At 41.9% G+C, this 18,709-nt stretch overlaps 1 protein-coding gene across 2 annotated transcripts in view; it reads left to right on the top strand.

Moving 5' to 3' along the window:
• Positions 1–18,709, top strand: part of vstm2a (V-set and transmembrane domain containing 2A) — a 122,087-nt gene that overhangs the window by 78,924 nt on the left and 24,454 nt on the right. For both annotated transcript variants that reach the window (XM_085763593.1, XM_085763592.1), the window contains exons 3-4: positions 15,454–15,504; positions 18,336–18,672. In XM_085763593.1, the coding sequence (XP_085619719.1) occupies positions 15,454–15,504; positions 18,336–18,672 (388 nt within the window). The remainder of the gene's footprint in view (positions 1–15,453; positions 15,505–18,335; positions 18,673–18,709) is intronic.

Genomic DNA, 18,709 nt, shown 5'->3' with positions numbered 1-18,709 from the left:
AGTTTTATCTGAACACACACACACACACACACACACACACACACACACACTGGGAGGCTGTTTGGTAGATCCATAAGATCTGTAAACAGGAAGAAGACGGGCGTGTGAGTGCAATTTGAGGCGAAAGCAAAAATTGCGTTTCTTATCACAACGTGCTGATTAAAATTTCCAACCGAGGACAAAAGGCAAGTGCACGAAAACAGCTGCTTAATTACAGTAACGAGTAATTACAGCTGCAGGCAGTAATACAGTGACCAGGCTCCAGTGTAGTTTAGTGTCTGAGTGGGAAGGAACTGAAATACGGTGATTTAGTGGGTGGATTCGGATTTTTTAGGACACAAGTTCAAGATTCACTCTTTTAGATCAGACCTGGATCATAAAGCTTCAGATTTAACATTGTTCTTGTATTTTATTGTTCCATCTCTGAGCCTCTCTTCTGTTTTTTTGAGTGATCCAATAAAAATGGACCAGATTTCAGAATAAAACACTCAGAGAAACCAAATCCTCCAAGTTTTTGGATGTTGGTGGGCGGGGCTTGTTGTGACTGCTGTTTTGTGACATCACAAAGGGACAGGAAGTCCCGACGGCTGGTTTTAAGGCTCAGTTTCTGAATACAGGCTGTGTGCATTTCTCTGTGGACTGAGGCTTTGATACTTTCACAGTATTAATATAGAACCTAGAGCTGCTTTATAATCACACTACACATGGACATCTACCTTTATACTGTATGGAGCTTTAACACAAACATCTACCTTTATACTGTATGGAGCTTTAACACAAACATCTACCTTTATACTGTATGGAGCTTTAACACAAACATCTACCTTTATACTGTATGGAGCTTTAACACAAACATCTACCTTTATACTGTATGGAGCTTTAACACAAACATCTACCTTTATACTGTATGGAGCTTTAACACAAACATCTACCTTTATACTGTATGGAGCTTTAACACAAACATCTACCTTTATACTGTATGGAGCTTTAACACAAACATCTACCTTTATACTGTATGGAGCTTTAACACAAACATCTACCTTTATATTATGTGAAGTAGACGTATTGATCTCATGTCTGGGACAGGAAGTGCAGTGTTGAAATGTGATGAAATGTGAACAGATGATTGAAGAGCTAGAAACGCTGCAGCAGGTCGTTGAGCCCAGGAAACTAATTGTAATTGAGTGAAGCCGCCACAGTGGGAATCTGATGCTCCAATGTTTCCCCCCTGCACGCACACACACACACACACACACACACACACACACACACTTTTGACTGCAGAATTAGCACATATGAGTGGTTTTTTAAAGGTGGGTCAACCTGCTGAAAAAACGGGCGATTGACTCCTCTCACGCTGCCAGACTGAGAGGACACACACACACACACACAACTGCAGGGAGCAGTGTCATCACTTGCACTTACAGAGCACTCACACACACACACACACACACAGACACACACACACAGATGCAGATTCAAAGAGTGAGCTGTTAGCTGTGCTGTGCTGTGCAGACTGGTAAAATGGATCCGTCGCATCTCATCCCCGGCGCGGTGCTGCTGCTGTAAGAGCCTCAGTGTGTGTGAGACGCTCCACTGGGCGACTGTGTGTCTTTGCAGCAGCAGCAGCAGCAGCAGCAGCAGCAGCAGCATCATCTCTCTCTCAGTGGAAGGTGTAACCAGGGTGTTCCTGGTTGAGCGGCACCGTGCTGGGCAGGTGACAGCTCCGTTCACAGTGTTTGTGCACTGAGAGCAGGAATATGCAACAGTGTGTTCCTGCAGACGAGACGAGGCTGTGGTGTCTGTCTTCTTACTAGGGGTGTACAGCCAGTGCACTATTTGGATTTGGATTCAGATTCGGATTTGGGCTTTTAAAAAAGAAACCTGAAGTGGGCACATCGACTTCAGCCGAGCTCGTGCTACGCCGAGCTAGCCGGCCAACTTCCACTTTAGCTCTGGGCTAACTAGAACAGGAATGAAATAATTGAATCGTGAACTGAATGGAACAAATTCTGGTAGTGAAACGAGTCGTTTTCGCGGGGGTTGTGATACTCAAAAAACATTATTCACTGTTTTATAGCCGCTTCTTTTCCCATTATTGTCTATTGTCTATCTTAAATTGGTCTTGGTCTTGGGTTAGGTCGTCTTGACTACAACACTAAATGAGGCTGAACCTATTTGAGTTCAAAAACTGAGAGGTTGTGTTGTAGTCCGGGTGAAAACAGACCACCAGAGGTGAAAACAACACAGATAAATGAAATGCATTTTTCAGATTGCTGTTGTCCAATTAAATTCAGCATCTAAACACTGCAGCTCAGTGTTGATGGCAGCCAGTCCACCTGATTGTTCAGGTATGTTTTCATTTTCAAGTCCAAGTTCATGTCCGACCTGAGAGTTTGTTTCATCACCAGCTGATGTTTTCCTCCTCCTCTCAGACCCTCCCACCGTCCAGCAGCTCTACTCTTTGGTTTCCTTTAATTCCTGTAACATTGACTTGTCAAAGGATCATTTTCCCTTCAGTGGAGAAAGTAATGGAGTAATTGTACACAATTCAAGTACTCTCATGTTTTTGCACGCGCACAATTGCAGGCTTTACATGTAATTAACATAGCTCTTGTCATAAAGCAATGGGCTGTGAAGGGGATTAGTGTTTGCATGTGAATGGGACCCCTGTCAGCTGTGCAGTGTAATTAGGGTTAACAACTAAGCTCAGACCCAAAACATCTTCAAGTGGGAGTCAGTGAGCATTGTAATTAGGATGCACTTCACACGGTGCGCCACTGTGCTTCATGTACTCTGACTTTACACCCACTATGACCTCACTTTGTTGTGAGCAGAAGGGCTGCAATGCCCCCGGGTGGAGGTGGGAGGGGGTGGGAGTGGGGGGCATGGGGATTGAAATGCATGCAACATTCATAACTCATTAGCAGATATGATGAAGTCGTCCCAGCTCTAATGGATTTCGATGGCGACAGAAACAACAAACACATCCATCATGATCGGAGACTTGTCATTTACTACGATCTATACACAGGTAGCTTCCACGACGTGCAGCCGCTGTTCATCCATCGCTTCGCCCCCTAAAATGTCTAATTTCTAGTCAAAACTAATCTCTTTTCACTTAAAATAAGACTCATCACCTAAAAACTAACTTGTTTTGAGATAATTTTCACTTGTTTCAAACACATTTTCACTTGAAATAAGTAGAAAAATCTGCCAGTGAAAGCAAGTTTTTTGTGCTTGTAATAAGAAAGAAAAACTTGCTCCACTGTCAGATTTTTTCTACTTATTTCAAGTGAAAATATGATTGAAAGAAGTAAAAAAGTGTCTAAAGACAAGCTGCTTTTTATGTGATGAGTCTTATTTTAAGTAGAATGAGATTTGTTTTGACTAGAAATGACATTTTGACTAGAAATAAGACAAATATTCTTGGTAAGATATTGAGTTTTTGCAGTGAGGGGGGGAGGGGTTGTGGAGCTCTCAGGCCGGACGGCGGCAGCTTTGAAAACAGTTGTAGGAGAGAGGGAGGGGAAGGAGCGCGTTTTAAATCCAACTTTGTTCAGTTCACAGGATTTTACACGGAACATTTCCCAGTTACTTTTTCCGACGGTGAGAGAAGTTCAGTTTCACTACGGCAACAAACAAGTGTAGAGAATGTGTAAGCCGAGGCAGAAACCTGGAGATTCTCTTTGGTTTTTACAGACGGTGGCGAGGAGGAAGCTCTCCGTTACCTCAGCTCACCGCCTGCAGACAGAACGGAGACGGATGTGTTTATATCTGGTTTGTGAGGTGGATTTTTTAATGAATGAATGGACATATTAGTCTCCGGACACCTTCATCCTGTACCTCAGCTTCTTCTGTGAGCGACCACACTAGTAATTCTGTTAAAGAGATAGCAAATTGGCTCTAAAACAACTCTGTGTGGTAACGTTGTGTTATTATCTCATAGCGTGGTGAATGTGCAGCTCACAACTTGTCCACCAGAGCGTTGTGGAGTTGTTGGATTGTGTATTTGATGAGTTTGATGAGGGAAACCAAGAAATCCCATAATGAGCCTCCGTAGCGTAGCTCTGAGCAGCTCACGGCTCTGCTCTGCCGTTCTAAAAATAGCTTGCACCGACAATTAAAGGTAACGAACCTACTGCTATGACTATAGGGATTATGGCAATGGACCAATTTGCCAAAATGTTGACCTATCCCTTTAATGTCAACCTGCTGGTTCAGTACGACGACATCACAGCTACAGAATAAAGAGACAGCCGGATGTTTTTCCAGTTTGGACTTAAGTGTTTGTTTTGTTTTGTTTTTTCAACCTTGCGACTGAGACGTCGGTCCAAACATTTCAGTTTTCAATTTAGCAGCAGAAACATTTCACATAACACGACTTCAGTGACATTTCTCAATATATTTACAGTTTGCTTTTCTATGTTGAACTTCACATACTTCAAAAAGTCTGACAACAAACTACCTAACACATAAACCACCTGTCACCTGTCTGACATGTCATTTAATTATTTATTCCTTCATTTAATTACAACTGTCTTTCTTTAAATTTAGCTCAGACAGACTTTTACTTTGAAAGGGACAAATAAAGATGCAACTATCTTTTTATTATCTCAACTACATTCAGCTGTAAAAAGTTGAGTTTCCCAAAATAAATGCATACAAATGCTAATGTTGTTATTTTTACATAGTTTTTTATTGGCTGAGTGGATTAAAATAAAACTGTCTGGTGTTGAAGACGGAGCAGAGAGAGTTGATATCTCTTCATGTTATTGATCAAAGTTCAATACTGTATATTTTAGAGGATGATGTAAGAATCGGTGTCAATCCCAGTGTTTGATGTTTCACTGCTCTCCCGTCTTGTCGTTTCTTTACAACCTTGATAGAAGAGAAGATTATTCTGTTTATCACCGCTCGTCTTTTTCGTGATATTCATCACATCAAACGACCTGTATTTGACTTCAGTTCGATGTTTCTTTGGACAGCGGCACATCTTCCATCTTCCATTGTTAAAGCTGACCAGTTTGTGATGCTGGACGAGTCTCGTGTTGCCTCATCCACTCAGATATCCTGATGTACGATGCTGGGAGAGGCCTTGAACGCATCGCTGTCAATAATAAAGTGTGTGTGTGTGTGTGTGTGTGTGTGTGTGTATAAGCATGCAGGTTCAGTCTAACCTGCAACACGTCGTGGTCGTGTTGTTCCAGCAGATGTTGGTTTCTCTCCTGCTGCTGTGGGAGGAGAAGCTGTTACCGCGACGACTTTCTCCTCCTGTCATTACGGTGCATTAGTGGAAAATGGCGGCCGCGGCTCTATGGGTGTCGGGGGGGGGGGGGGGGTCTCTGGCTCTTTGATTACAGCAGAGTGACATAGAGTCGTGGTGTTTTTTCAGATCTCCGGGACATTTTTCTGTTATCAAAGCTCATTGATGCTGCAGCAGAGATGAGACGTCGCTGACAGACATTACACCACATTGTGCACATTTGGCCTGTTAAGCAACAACAGCAACAATGGCAGCAGCAGCAGCAGCAGCAGCAGCAGCTAATAACAAAATGGATCCAGATGTGCAGGAAATGGAGCCAAGAGTGGATTTATCAGAGGAGACAGAAAACCGTTGTTTCATATCTATTCATAGTTTGTTTGTGTAGGACAGAAACATCTAATAACAAATGATCTAAAAGTCCCAACCTGAAGGACTGAGAGCAGTTTATTATCCGTCCTACTCAAAGTCACTGTCATATTAGGAACTAAGACTAATAAATGCTTCATAATGAGGCTGTTTAAATGATTTAAAACAAACATTTATTAGCACAGATGCAAGGTTGAGTCAATGCTCATTTAACTAATCATGCACTAATATATATACATAATTAGTAAAAGGAGCTTTATTGTGAAATGTGAAACCAGCATCATTTATTATTAATGAGTTTCTATTCCTAGCTGGTAAAATGAGCCGTATAGTAACTCAGTGTTTACACACACACACAGCCACAGACAAACTGTGTGTTTCTCCAGTAACGTTGTCAGTTTCAGTGTTAAATACTTCTCTGTGTTATGATGTAACAGACTGTGACAGCGTTGCATCAGTGTTTTTCCTCTTTCTGTTTAATCATTAGCGTGTGGATCCAGTTTAATTCACTGTCACCGCGAAGCAGCGAGAATGAAACTGAAAAGGTTTAATGTTCAGATCCACTCATCATCTGTTGTTCTCTCAATATCCATTAACATTTCACACAGTAGATCCTGCAGCATAGCACTTTGCTTAGCTTAGCTTAGCCGAACTTAGCTTAGCTTAGCACGAAGACTGGAAGCAGAGGCAACGTTTAAAGTTGTGTCACAATGACAGATTGTTTTTATTGTGAAATACAACACAAACAACACAGTGAACAAAGTGTGAACAAGATGAGTGTGTGTGTGTGTGTGTGTAATTCCGGTATAATATATGATATGAATGGTGGTTATAGCAGTAATAATGATAGCAGTAACAAAGAGAGAAATAAATGAATAATAATAGTAAATCACTCATAATAATAATAACAATATTCATAATAATAGTTTTGACAGCAATAGCTAGACAGAAATAATAACATAAATCATAATAATAGTGATAATAACAGCAATAATTATAAAAATAAGAACAAAGGATGAAAAAGGGATATGGGAGGGGTAAATAAATGACATTTTGAATGAAAAGATGAATGAAATTATGAGAGAGGGGAAAAAATAAATCAAAAAAAGTAAATATAAATGGGTTTTGTTCTTTTAAATGTGGGGTCAGTCTATTTCTTTTTTTTTTTTTAACAAAACTGTAGAAGAATTGTGCAAAACAATACAATTCAACACAGCAACAAAGACTACCGCCAGGGGGTTACATACATAAAGGTATTTTTTACAGATTGCATTATAAAAAGACATTGTAGAGAACACATAGGTTCAAGGTCTTGATAGCTTTTGTGTTATTAGATTTTTCAATAGTTTTAATATACTGTTTGACTTTGTTCTTAAATGTAAGAAAAGAAGGATTTTGAATTGTGTATCGACATTTATGAATGTGTCATTTGGCTAAAAGGATAATAAGATTAATGATGTAATATTGTCTAACTTTGGTAAATGGAAACAGTACATGGGTAAAAATAAATAAATAAATAAAATGGAGCCAGTTTGTAAGATGCCTCAGATCCATGGATCATTAGGGCGTTGGCCCGCGGTCACCCTCCCCCTTGGGTTTTAATCTTTTAAACATGGGGTCAGGCTATTTCTATTTCTTGGCTAGAGGTGATGACTTCCTGTCTGAGGTCTTGCATCATCATCATCATTATCATCATCATCTGGTTGTCAGGCAACCAGGAGAGACCTCACAGAGGTGGCGGCGGCTCTAATTTACCTGTCAATCAAAGCGTCAGCTGACAGCGGCAGGTGAGAGCTGCGTTCCCCAGCTGCAGCTCAACACTGACACAACACGAACAACCGTTGTTAAAATTAGCTCCGTTTAACAAGGAAACGCATCAAAACATCACACGGCGGCGTTGGTGGTGGCTGTGGCGACGGCTGTTCACGAGCGCTGGCGACATTTCTGAAGTTATTTTCATGCTTCATTTGATTTGTACCCAGAAGTATTTTATTTTTCTTTTATAATGATTAAATCCACTGTTTTAAGATTAAATTGAAGCCTTTACCAGCTCAGAGGCATTTCACTTAAACACTATAGTTTGATATTAAATGTGAGATGAATTCAGATTTCCTCCTCCACTCAGACGCCATCGTATTATAACAGCTCTGATGAGCTCTCTGTCATCTCTGGGTCTCATGTGTCAGATAAAGTCTCTGACCTGAGTTTAACCTCCTCGCTGTGTTTGTGTCTGTTAGTAAAAAAAGAAAAAACCCAATAACTGCTGCACAAACTCATTTTAATATTCGTCTGTATTGATGTGTTTTTATTGCAGTAGATCTCATCCTGCTGCCGTAAAAAAACCTCGTTACCCAATCACAGAAACGCAGGTGGTCTGCTCTGTGTTCCCGTTTCTTTTTTTAAATGATGACCTCTTTTCTTTCATGTGACGTTAATTTAGTCTCAGCGACTCAATGAAGCTTTTTTTATTTTATTTTATTCTTCTTTTTTATATGCACAATAATTGTGGAGCACATTTTACAAGAAGTCAATTTGAGATTTGCATGAAGAATAGCCGAGTGTCATGGCGGAAGGGTTTTTGCAATAAAGAGACAAGCGATTGAAATTGAGATACTTGCAAGTGGCTGCGGCTTCGGCTCAGAAAGCACTCATGCGATAGAAATGAAATATAAATGGGAAAATAATGGAGGTTTCCTCCTACGGTGTCATTGAAAACTTTCACGCTGCTGTCTGTCACAGGCTGGAAACTTAAGTTGAGGGAGCGTTTGTCAGGTACACGTTTAGATAAGGAAGAGTCCGTCCTGATGAGTTAAACCAGTTCAACACAAAGAGAGAGATTACTGCCTCAGAGCTCTTTGACCTTTTTATCCACTGCTCCTCCTCAAGACCGACGAGGCCGACGAGGCAACATCTCACTGGCAGATAAACGACTTTTACATCAGATGATAAATGTCAAGAATCTGAATTGATATCGAACATTCATTATGTCACAATTACCTTAATTGCTCTTGTCCGGTTCTGGGTGAATAATGGCTTCATAAAACACCATCTAACCTCTTTTATTTTATTTTCTCTTAAAGGGATAGTTCAACATTTTGGCAAACAATGGCCCATTGCCATAATCCCTATAGTCATAGCAGTAGGTTCGTTACCTTTAATTGTCGGTCGAGCTGTTTTTAGAACGGCGAAGCAGAGCCGTGAGCTGCTCAGAGCTACGCTACGGAGGCTCATGGGATTTCTTGGTTTTCCTCATCAAACTCATCAAATACACAATCCAACAACTCCACAACACTCTGGTGGACAAGTTGTGACCTGCACATTCACCACGCTATGAGATAATAACACAACGTTACCACACAGAGTTGTTTTAGAGGGAAATGCAGAGACTGTTGATGAAAAACTGTCCCTGAAGGCAACGTGCATCAGCGGTTTTGCATGTATTTCCCTCTAAAACGACTGAAGGTGAATGTGCAGGTCACAACTTGTCCACCAGAGCGTTGTGGAGTTGTTGGATTGTGTATTTGATGAGTTTGATGAGGGAAACCATGAAATCCCATAATGAGCCTCTGTAGCGTAGCTCTGAGCAGCTCACGGCTCTGCTCCGCCGTTCTAAAAACAGCTTGCACCGACAATTAAAGGTAACAAACCTACTGCTAAGACTATAGGGATTATGGCAATGGGCCAATTTGACAAAATTGTTGAACTATCCCTTTAAGTTTGAAATATCCTGTGTTTGCAAAGAGTCGGTTCAGGTGAAAATATTTGGAAACAGCCGAGATACAGAGGTGAATGCTGACGTGCAGTTATTCTGAATATTTGCACAAAGCAGCAACAGTCATCTGACCTGGAGTCAGTGGGGAAACTGTCGTCACGAAAACAAAAATATGATTCATATTTTCATTCCTTTTAACCCCGACGCTCTGTTTCCCACAAGGTCAGAGCTGCCGGCTCGTTAAAACTCAGCTGTGTGTGATTAGTGTGCGGCCCGATGCTCAGTGTGTGTGTGTGTGTGTGTGTGTGTGTGTGTGTGTGTGTGTGTGTGTGTGTGAACTATACTGCAGCATCATAAATCTGTGAGTTTGACTAATGTAGATGTGTCATCACATGTTTGATCTTCCTCCTCCGTTTGGTCGCCCACGGTGACGAGAGTCTCGCTCCTTAATGTTAAAAGTAAAACCAACTCTCTCCTCATCAGCACCGCCCTCTTAGTTACTGTTGCTATGGCAAACTCACTACAGTATGAATCATCAATATAGTCACATCCATATGATGATGATGCTGCATCTGAACTGTATACTCTATTTATACTCACTGGCCACTTTATTAGGGACAGCTTGCTGCTACATGGTCAGACCTTCTACCTTCACAAGTGTCTTAAAGGAATAGTTCACCAAAAAATGACATTCAGTGACTCAACCTCATGCTGATGAATACTCCGGAGTAGTTTTTTATTCCTCAAAGTGCATCTGGAGACCCTTTTGTAGTCCTGAAGGGATAAAGTCCAGAGTTTACTGGAAACAATGTCATTTAGGACATTTTTACAGCCTAAACAGTCCTGTATTGAATTTGTTTATGAAAAAAATGTCATAAATAACGTATAGTTTCCAGTAAACTCTGGACTATCTCCCTTGAGGACACTTGCATTGCAGTGGACGAGCAGTGTGGAGGAATATTAAATGGTTTTTGTGTAGTTTTATGGACGTTTTTGTGTCGGGCCCTATTGACTCTCATATAAAGTTTTCGTTGAACTATACGAACCGGCCTCCCGGGTCTCCAGATGCACTTTGAGGAATAAAAAACTCCTCCGGAGAGTACTGAATTTCATTTTTTGGGGAACTATTCCTTTAATTCAACAGAGTGTGTGGTCAGAACGTGACTGTGAATGTTAGATTTGTGCGATACCTAACAGCTGAACAGGTGTACCTAACAAAGTGGACAGTGGATGCAGGTGTAATAATTCCTATTTCGTCTCTCATCGTGTTACTTATTTGCTCTGTAAAGTATCCTCATGTGTCTTTAACGGTACATATAAATAAAATGCACGAGTACTGTTATTATTATTATGGTAATTATAACATTTCTTATCCTTACTCTTATCCTCAGAAAGTCTCAGTAACACAGAGTGAGTCTGAGACCGTTAGAAACAACAGATGACCAGGGTTTAGTCCACACCGGTGCTTAACTCTGATTTATGGATCGAGGCAGAGAGAAGCTGCTCAGGATGAATCGGTCGAGTCGAACTGTGTGAACTACGTCTCCTGTGCATTATTTTATTTTTCCACATGCAGGATATTTAATATCCTCTGTGTACTCATTCTGTAATTACATAATTTTGAAGCGTCCACTGCCAGTAGTTTTTTTTGTCGGTGGTTAGCTACTGGAGGGAAGCCTGGCCGGAGGGTTTGGAGAGGAGGCGGCCTCGAGAGACGTTTACAAAGATTTATTTACACAGCGCACAATCCAAATGAGACTGCAGCTAAAATGTAAAGAGCTTAATGTAATCAGGGCTGTCTGGGCTGCTCTCTCACCTCACATACACAAGTGCCACTTGTATTAGTCATCATTAGTACAAATGACTCTCAATATTCATCACCATATGCTGAGAGTGTAGAATAGAAACTTGCTGGAGCTGCTGCTAAAGGATTTATGTATTTATATTTATATTTATAGCACATGTGAACTGTTTTGCATTTCCAGTAGGTGCATGCAGTGGAGGCTTGAACTTCAACCCTTTTGTGGGACTGAGTTTCCAACATCAGCATAAAAACCTATATATAGATAATTTATACATACTGTACAACGCATAAAGGAAATGAGAGTTAGATGTGTTCAGCTGCTCGGACTCGCAGTCGGCGTGTTTGATGCATTTTTTCTTCATTCAGCATCAGAGGAGTTTACGATGATTAAAAAGAAAAATGAAATCAAAGTGAGTAAAATAAAGAAAGAAATAAAACACAGTCCAGCTGCAGGAAGTTGCTAAGTGTTAAGTTGTTAAAGAATTTACTCTTTTACTGGCAGGCCCTTTTTAATCAGCCTCAACAGAAGCAACAGCGAAACAATGCGTCGTTGCTTATTTCACAAAGGCTTCCTCCTCCACGACGCATGAAATGTGAAGTTCACTGCGTGTTCATGTTAATCAGGGGAAGTAGTTAGAGCCTGAAGAAACACTGGCAAACTGTCAGACTTCATTCATTTGTAATTTTCCTCATAATAAAAAGGAAACAGACAGAATTTATTCTAGTTTTCAGAAACTTTGACTAGTTAAAGGTCCCATCTTTTATTCTTACAGTGTTTAATTTGAAGTTTTAATACATGGCAAAGTAGTTTTAGATTCTCGATCTATGAAAACACCTTCATCACTTCTTATTTTAAAGGGATAGTTCAACATTTTTGGCAAATTGGCCCATTGCCATAATCCCTATAGTCATAGCAGTAGGTTTGTTACCTTAATTTGTCGGTGTAAGCTATTTTTAGGACGGTGGAGGTAAATTCAGAGACTGCTTGCTGAAAAACTGTCCCTGAAGGCAACGTGCATCAGCGGTTTTGCATGAATTTCCCTCTAAAACAACTCTGTGTGGTAACGTTGTGTTATTATCTCATACCGTGGTGAATGTGCAGGTCACAACTTGTCCACCAGAGCGTTGTGGAGTTGTTGGATTGTGTATTTGATGAGTTTGATGAGGGAAACCAAGAAATCCCATGAGCCCCCGTAGCGTAGCTCCGAGCAGCTCACGGCTCTGCTCCGCCGTTCTAAAAATAGTTCACACCGACAAATAAAGGTAACAAACTCCTAAAACTATAGGTATTATAGCCATGGGCCAATTTGCCAAAATGTTGAACTATCCCTTTAAAGCCTGTGTGGAGCAGAAAGCAAAAATAAAAACATTCACACTTGCAGCAGCTCTAGTATTTTATGCTTTAATAAATTCTTGTGTCTCCTCTCTCAGGCCTCGCTCTACATCTGTAGTTGCCACGGCGGTGTTTTGTGTTGTGTGTGTGTCTGAGCCTCTCCTTCGTCTGATTGGCTGGCTGTGGTGCGCAGTCTGGCCAACCACATGCAGGTACAGTAACTATAACTAAACCACAGGTTGCTGCTGAGCCGCAGCTCGGCGGTGAAATGATAAAACGGGCGACGCCGATGCTGAAATGGGTCAAACAGATGGTCAAAGTCAGAATAAAGAAGAAAAAAGAAAAACGCTCCAGTATTTCAGAGAAAATAGACCCAGTGGTGTGATATTACTGGGGGGGGGTCTGCTGTGCTGTGTGGTGATGTATTGGCCTCCTGACATCCAGCCAATTGTGCAGCGTCTTCTCAATATTTTTTTGGTCCAGTCTGTCGTGCAGCGTCATGAGCTCAGGGATGGAACGGGACGACTCCGGTTGTGTGTTAATAAAGTTGGGGAGTCGGTGGGTTGGGGGGTGGGGGGTCATATTCCTGACAGTAATAACAGCTGTGCCCTCCACTGTGGCCCCCCGAGCTCGGCTGTTGTTATTAGATCCATATAGCTGTGTGGGGCCGGTGTGCTTTTGTGACATCACAAAGTTACAGAGGTCAGGATGGCTCATCAGTTTCTGAAAACAGACGGATGAATTCCCCTTCAGAGAATTGAGAAATACTCAAAATCAAGTTTTTGGATGGTGGTGAGGGGGCGGGGCTTTGTTGTGACATCACAAAGTGACAGGAAGTCCTGGCGGCTGGTTTTAAGGCTCAGTTTCTGAATCCAGGCTGTGTGCATTTCTCTGTGGACTGAGGCTTTGATACTTTCACAGTATTAATATAGAACCTAGAGCTGCTTTATAATCACACTACACATGGACATCTACCTTTATACTGTATGGAGCTTTAACACAAACATCTACCTTTATACTGTATGGAGCTTTAATACAAACATCTACCTTTATACTGTATGGAGCTTTAATACAAACATCTACCTTTATACTGTATGGAGCTTTAACACAAACATCTACCTTTATACTGTATGGAGCTTTAATACAAACATCTACCTTTATACTGTATGGAGCTTTAATACAAACATCTACCTTTATACTGTATGGAGCTTTAACACAAACATCTACCTTTAGTTTGAAGGAGCTTTAACACAAACATCTACCTTTATACTGTATGGTGCTTTAATAAAAACATCTATGAAGCCTTTAAATTTAACAAAATTTCCCAGACGATGGCCTGTCCATGTTTTTTCTAACTAAGTAATCAATGCAGCGATCACATACTGCTTGTTAAAATGCTCTGAGAAGAGTCGGTAAAGGATTTTAATTAAAACAAAGAATTAAAAGCATTCATTTTATATAACAGAAAATGCACTAATCAATTAAACGCTGGAAGCTGGAAAATAATAGAGTTCAGCTGTGTTGTGGTGAAAAGCCATTTTAATAGCCCCATAGGATTTTCAATAATGAAATGTGTGAGAGGCAATTAAACCATTTTTGCTCCGTCTTCTTTGTCACTGTGAGTGCAACAGCAGCAGCAGCAGCCGTCGCTATATGTAAACCAGAGCTCAGCATCTGTCCTGCACTGGAGCTGCTCCTCCTTCCTCCTCCTCCTGCTCCTCCTCCTCAGGTGACATATATAGACTACGCACTCGGCCCTTTTAACCACGGCGAAGTTTGTAAAAAAGACGAGGCTTGAAATTGATGGCGTGAAACGGTCCGATGCCAAAGAACGGAGGGAACAATTAATCCTGCCTCGCCATTAAAGACGTCTCTCCTTGATACAATAGAGGATGCCAGGTCCATCTGTGGAGTGGAGATGTAGGAGTCGTGCATACGAGCAGACAGGGGGAAAGCTACGGCTCCTAATTCTGCTCATTAATCACCTGTCTGCCCAACATCCTCCAGAGAAAAGCGCTCGGTTCCTCCGAGGTAATTACAGTACTTGAAGGAGCGCTCTCTCCAGCAAATGCTCATAAGTAGCCATCTTATCCCCCGTCCTGCCCTTCCCTTCTTCTTTTTCTTTTTTTTTTTTTTGTCTCAGCCATGGAGCCAATAGCTTCCATGTCCTCTGGAGAAACTTCCTCCTCCTCCTCCTCCTCCTCCTCCTCCTCCTCCTCCTCCTCCTCCTCCTCCAGCTCTCCAGCCTTTTCTGCCGCACCACCACTCTTGCCTTGCTCTTCTTCAGCTTTGTAGTCAGCAGACTCTTTTTTCCGGGCACACATCCATTTGGCATCCGATGTGGGATAAATAAATTATAGCCTCTAAAATCGATGCCCAGTCCATGATGTAGGCTGTAGGCTTAGTGCTTGCCACCGTGCTAGAATTATGCCACTGGGGCTCAGACGGGCATTTTCTTTGAGCCCAGGAGCTATGATAGTCTGTCTGTTTCTTTTTTTTTTACTGAAAAGCCAATTCCCATCCTTCTGACATTTTATTATTTGTCATATGTTTTTATGGCTAATATTACTTTTACTGCAGAGACTGATGGAGGTGTTGAGGCGTCATTTGTCTCTACAGGAGCAGCATCCTGGCTTCAACCGGTTTGTCTCTTCTTTCCCCTGGATTCACCTCTGGAGGCCGTCTTTAATTTTCTCCACAAAACCACTCAAAGAATCTAAGAATACAGAGTGACATCTTTTTGTGCATTTATTTTTAAAGGTAGAACGGTCTGTAAACTACGCGCTGATGTTGGGATGAATGATTTATAACCATCATAGGATTGATGATGAAGCCTTCTCTCAAAGATGTCATTGGTTTTTAGGGATTACAGCTACGTCACCGTCGGGGCTTTCACTGAAATGCATCTTGTCCTCAGAGTGGCTCTCTGCTTTTCTCATGCTCTGTTTCCCTTTTGCTTTCTGTTTTCACAGATGGAGATGATACCAGAGCCCGATCCTGACGACGAGGGGACCAAAATAAGTGTAAGTTCCTCCAGGTCACACAGGGTTTTTCTTTTTTGGAAATCTTTAGAAAGTTTGCTGTTGAAAAGGTGTAGAAAGATTTGTATTTGTGAAGAAAGAGACTCAGTGTGTGACTCTCTATGAATTTTCTTTGAAGGCGTGTTGTCAGTGGAGAGGTCACAGGAGGCTTTTGTAAACAGACACAAAGCTCAGCGTTCAAAGTTCCCACACTGTGAGTGACACTGAAGTCTCACGAATACAAATTCTGACCTCTTTTCTTTTCTTACTGAATCTGAATCAGTTTAGAAAATGAGGATCATCGTCGCCACAGGTCATGAAAGGTTGATGGACTCAACAAAAAGACAAATCTTTTCTTTTTCTGCACATGAAAGTATTTATAATCATTTCTGTCGTCTTCTTAACGACACATTCTGAGCTCGGTTCCTCTCCACATGTGCAGCGCGTCGTTGCAGGCGAACACAACAGCAGCTGATTTCACCAAATAACACACCTTCAGCCGGAGAAAGGAGCTAATCAGTGAAATCAGTGGCAGTCTATTATTACTGTCAGAGTGCGGAGCGTGCTGCGTTCATGGCCCAGCAGCTGATCCGCCTCGCTTTTTTTTTTTTTTTCCCTGGCTCTCTCTGAATGTACATCCTGTTCCCAGAGGAGGTTTCATCACCGCTGCCCAGTCCACCGGGTCACACACAGACTCACAGTCCAAGCTACTGATCTGGGATCAGGCTGATTGTCTCTGTTCTTTAACAGATAAACTCCAGTTTATCTCTTCCTGTAGTTAATGCTGATATTATACCAGGAATGTGATGACATCATTATTATAAAGTTGGAAGAGGCCGTCAGATAAGAGAGGTCGTAACATCACTATTTTTAGTTTAGATGATAATTTCATAAGTTCATGTTCACAGATCTCTGCAATTAACCTGAGCTGACCTGAGCTCAGGGTTCGGACCGTCAGGACGGACGGACAGAGTCACAGTGGGTTTAGGAAAAAGAGATTAAATCGAATAATGCTACTAACGTTGGACTACAGATGGAAATTAGCTCTCAGCTAAATCCGGTACACGCATCTTTACATTCTTTGGTTCAAAGGGAAAGTTCAACATTTTGGCAAATTGGCCCATTGCCACAATCCCTATAGTCATAGCAGTAGGTTCTTTACCTTTAATTGTCGGTGTAAGCTGTTTTTAGAACGGCGGAGCAGAGCCGTGAGCTGCTCAGAGCTACGCTACGGAGGCTCATGGGATTTCTTGGTTTCCCTCATCAAACTCATCAAATACACAATCCAACAACTCCACAACGCTCTGGTGGACAAGTTGTGAGCTGCACATTCACCACGCTATGAGATAATAACACAACGTTACCACACAGAGTTGGTTTAGAGGGAAATTCATGTAAAACCACTGATGCGCGTTGCCTTCAGGGGCAGTTTTTCATCAACAGTCTCTGTATTTCCCTCTAAAACAACTCTGTCTGGTAACGTTGTGTTATTATCTCATAGCGTGGTGAATGTGCAGCTCACAACTTGTCCACCAGAGCGTTGTGGAGTTGTTGGATTGTGCATTTGATGAGTTTGATGAGGGAAACCAAGAAATCCCATAATGAGCCTCCGTAGCGTAGCTCTGAGCAGCTCACGGCTCTGCTCCGCCGTTCTAAAAAATAGCTTGCACCGACAATTAAAGGTAACAAACCTACTGCTATGACTATAGGGATTATGGTGATGGGCCAACTTGACAAAATGTTGAACTATCCCTCTAATGTCTGTGTACACTGTCCATAAACTTAATAAAATAAAATAAAATACCAACGTTAGCATTAGCAGCTGAGTCCTTGGAAATAGGAGTTCAGCACCGGACTTAGCATGCTAACTAGCTAAGCCCCAGCTTGTCTCAGTATTTCCCACCACGGTCTCCAATCCGATCTGCCCTGGAGATGTACAGTAGTTTAACTCAGAGGAGGTCAAATGACTTCAAGCATCAGAAAGAGAAAACAGTATCTGAAGCTCCTGTCAGCACCAGACGTCATGAAACCACCGCCATCAGCAGAAAACTTCCAAACAGCCTCAGTTCTTTAGTTCAGTCTCATTGAGACTAAATGTTTTCTCTAGCAGGTTGCATGTTCTCTTCTTTCTTTTCTTTTCTTTTCTTTTCTTTATTGTGAGCTGTGTTCATGCTCTGAGCTCAGTGTTGTTGAGGAAGCTTCATGAACTGTCGGCACAGAGCAGAAGAAGTGCGCCCAATTTAAAACCTGTCGACTTCCACTAAACTCCCTCCTGCTGGTTCGGTTTATGTGCTTTGACTTGCAAGCAAATGTCATTGTGTTTACGAATGCTAAATCTGAAAAAAAAGGAATTTGTGCAGTATGATGTAATTTGTAATTTGACCTATACCTCAAATTTACTTCCTCAAAGTTTTCCATACGGTAACATGTTGTATCTTGGATCATCACATTATATCCTGAGGTTTCAGTTTGATGCTTAGAGCCAGAAAGGCAAGGCAAGGCAAGGCATCTTTATTTATATAGCGCATTTCATACCAATGCAACTCAATGTGCTTTACATAAAGACAAAGCATTCAAAAAAAAGAAGCATAAGACAGAATAAAAACAAACAAAACACTAAAAACAGAGTTAAAAGCAGAAAATCAAAGGTTTTAACTCCATTGCCATCAATTTAAAGATGTCATTCTGATCTCTATATAGGTTAAAATACATGAGTCCAACCAGCCTGTAGTGGCATATAGAGTCATGATAGGTGATGAACCCTTGTGTGGTATTAAACCGTATCCCTCAGTGTGATGTTATGACACCCCGGTCTCTTCTGATTCCTCTAACAGACAGTGAAAGTCCAGGGCAACGACATCTCACACAAGCTGCAGATCTCCAGAGTCAGCAAGAACGACGAGGGACTGTACGAGTGCCGCGTGACGCGAGCCAACTACGGAGAGATCGTGGAGTACAAAGCCCAGGCCTGGCTGAAGGTCAACGCCACGGCCAGACCACGACGACCCCTCACGCCCCCCAAGGAGAGTTCCCCGCTGCACCTGACGGACAAGAAGCCCAGAAAGTCCAGCTCGGCTCTGGGCCAGGACAGCATGAGCTCAGACCAGAGGGTCACCTCCACCTCCACCTCTCACACAGACTCCAAACCAGCTAAACACAACCCCGGCTCAGGTAAGACCCTGAGGGGGGCAGAGGGGGGGCAGAGGGG

Source organism: Trachurus japonicus, chromosome 20, assembly GCF_045865225.1.
Source record: "Trachurus japonicus isolate A0001 chromosome 20, Traja_1.0".
Lineage (NCBI taxonomy): Eukaryota > Metazoa > Chordata > Actinopteri > Carangiformes > Carangidae > Trachurus > Trachurus japonicus.
This window is presented reverse-complemented; position numbering and strand designations above follow the sequence as displayed.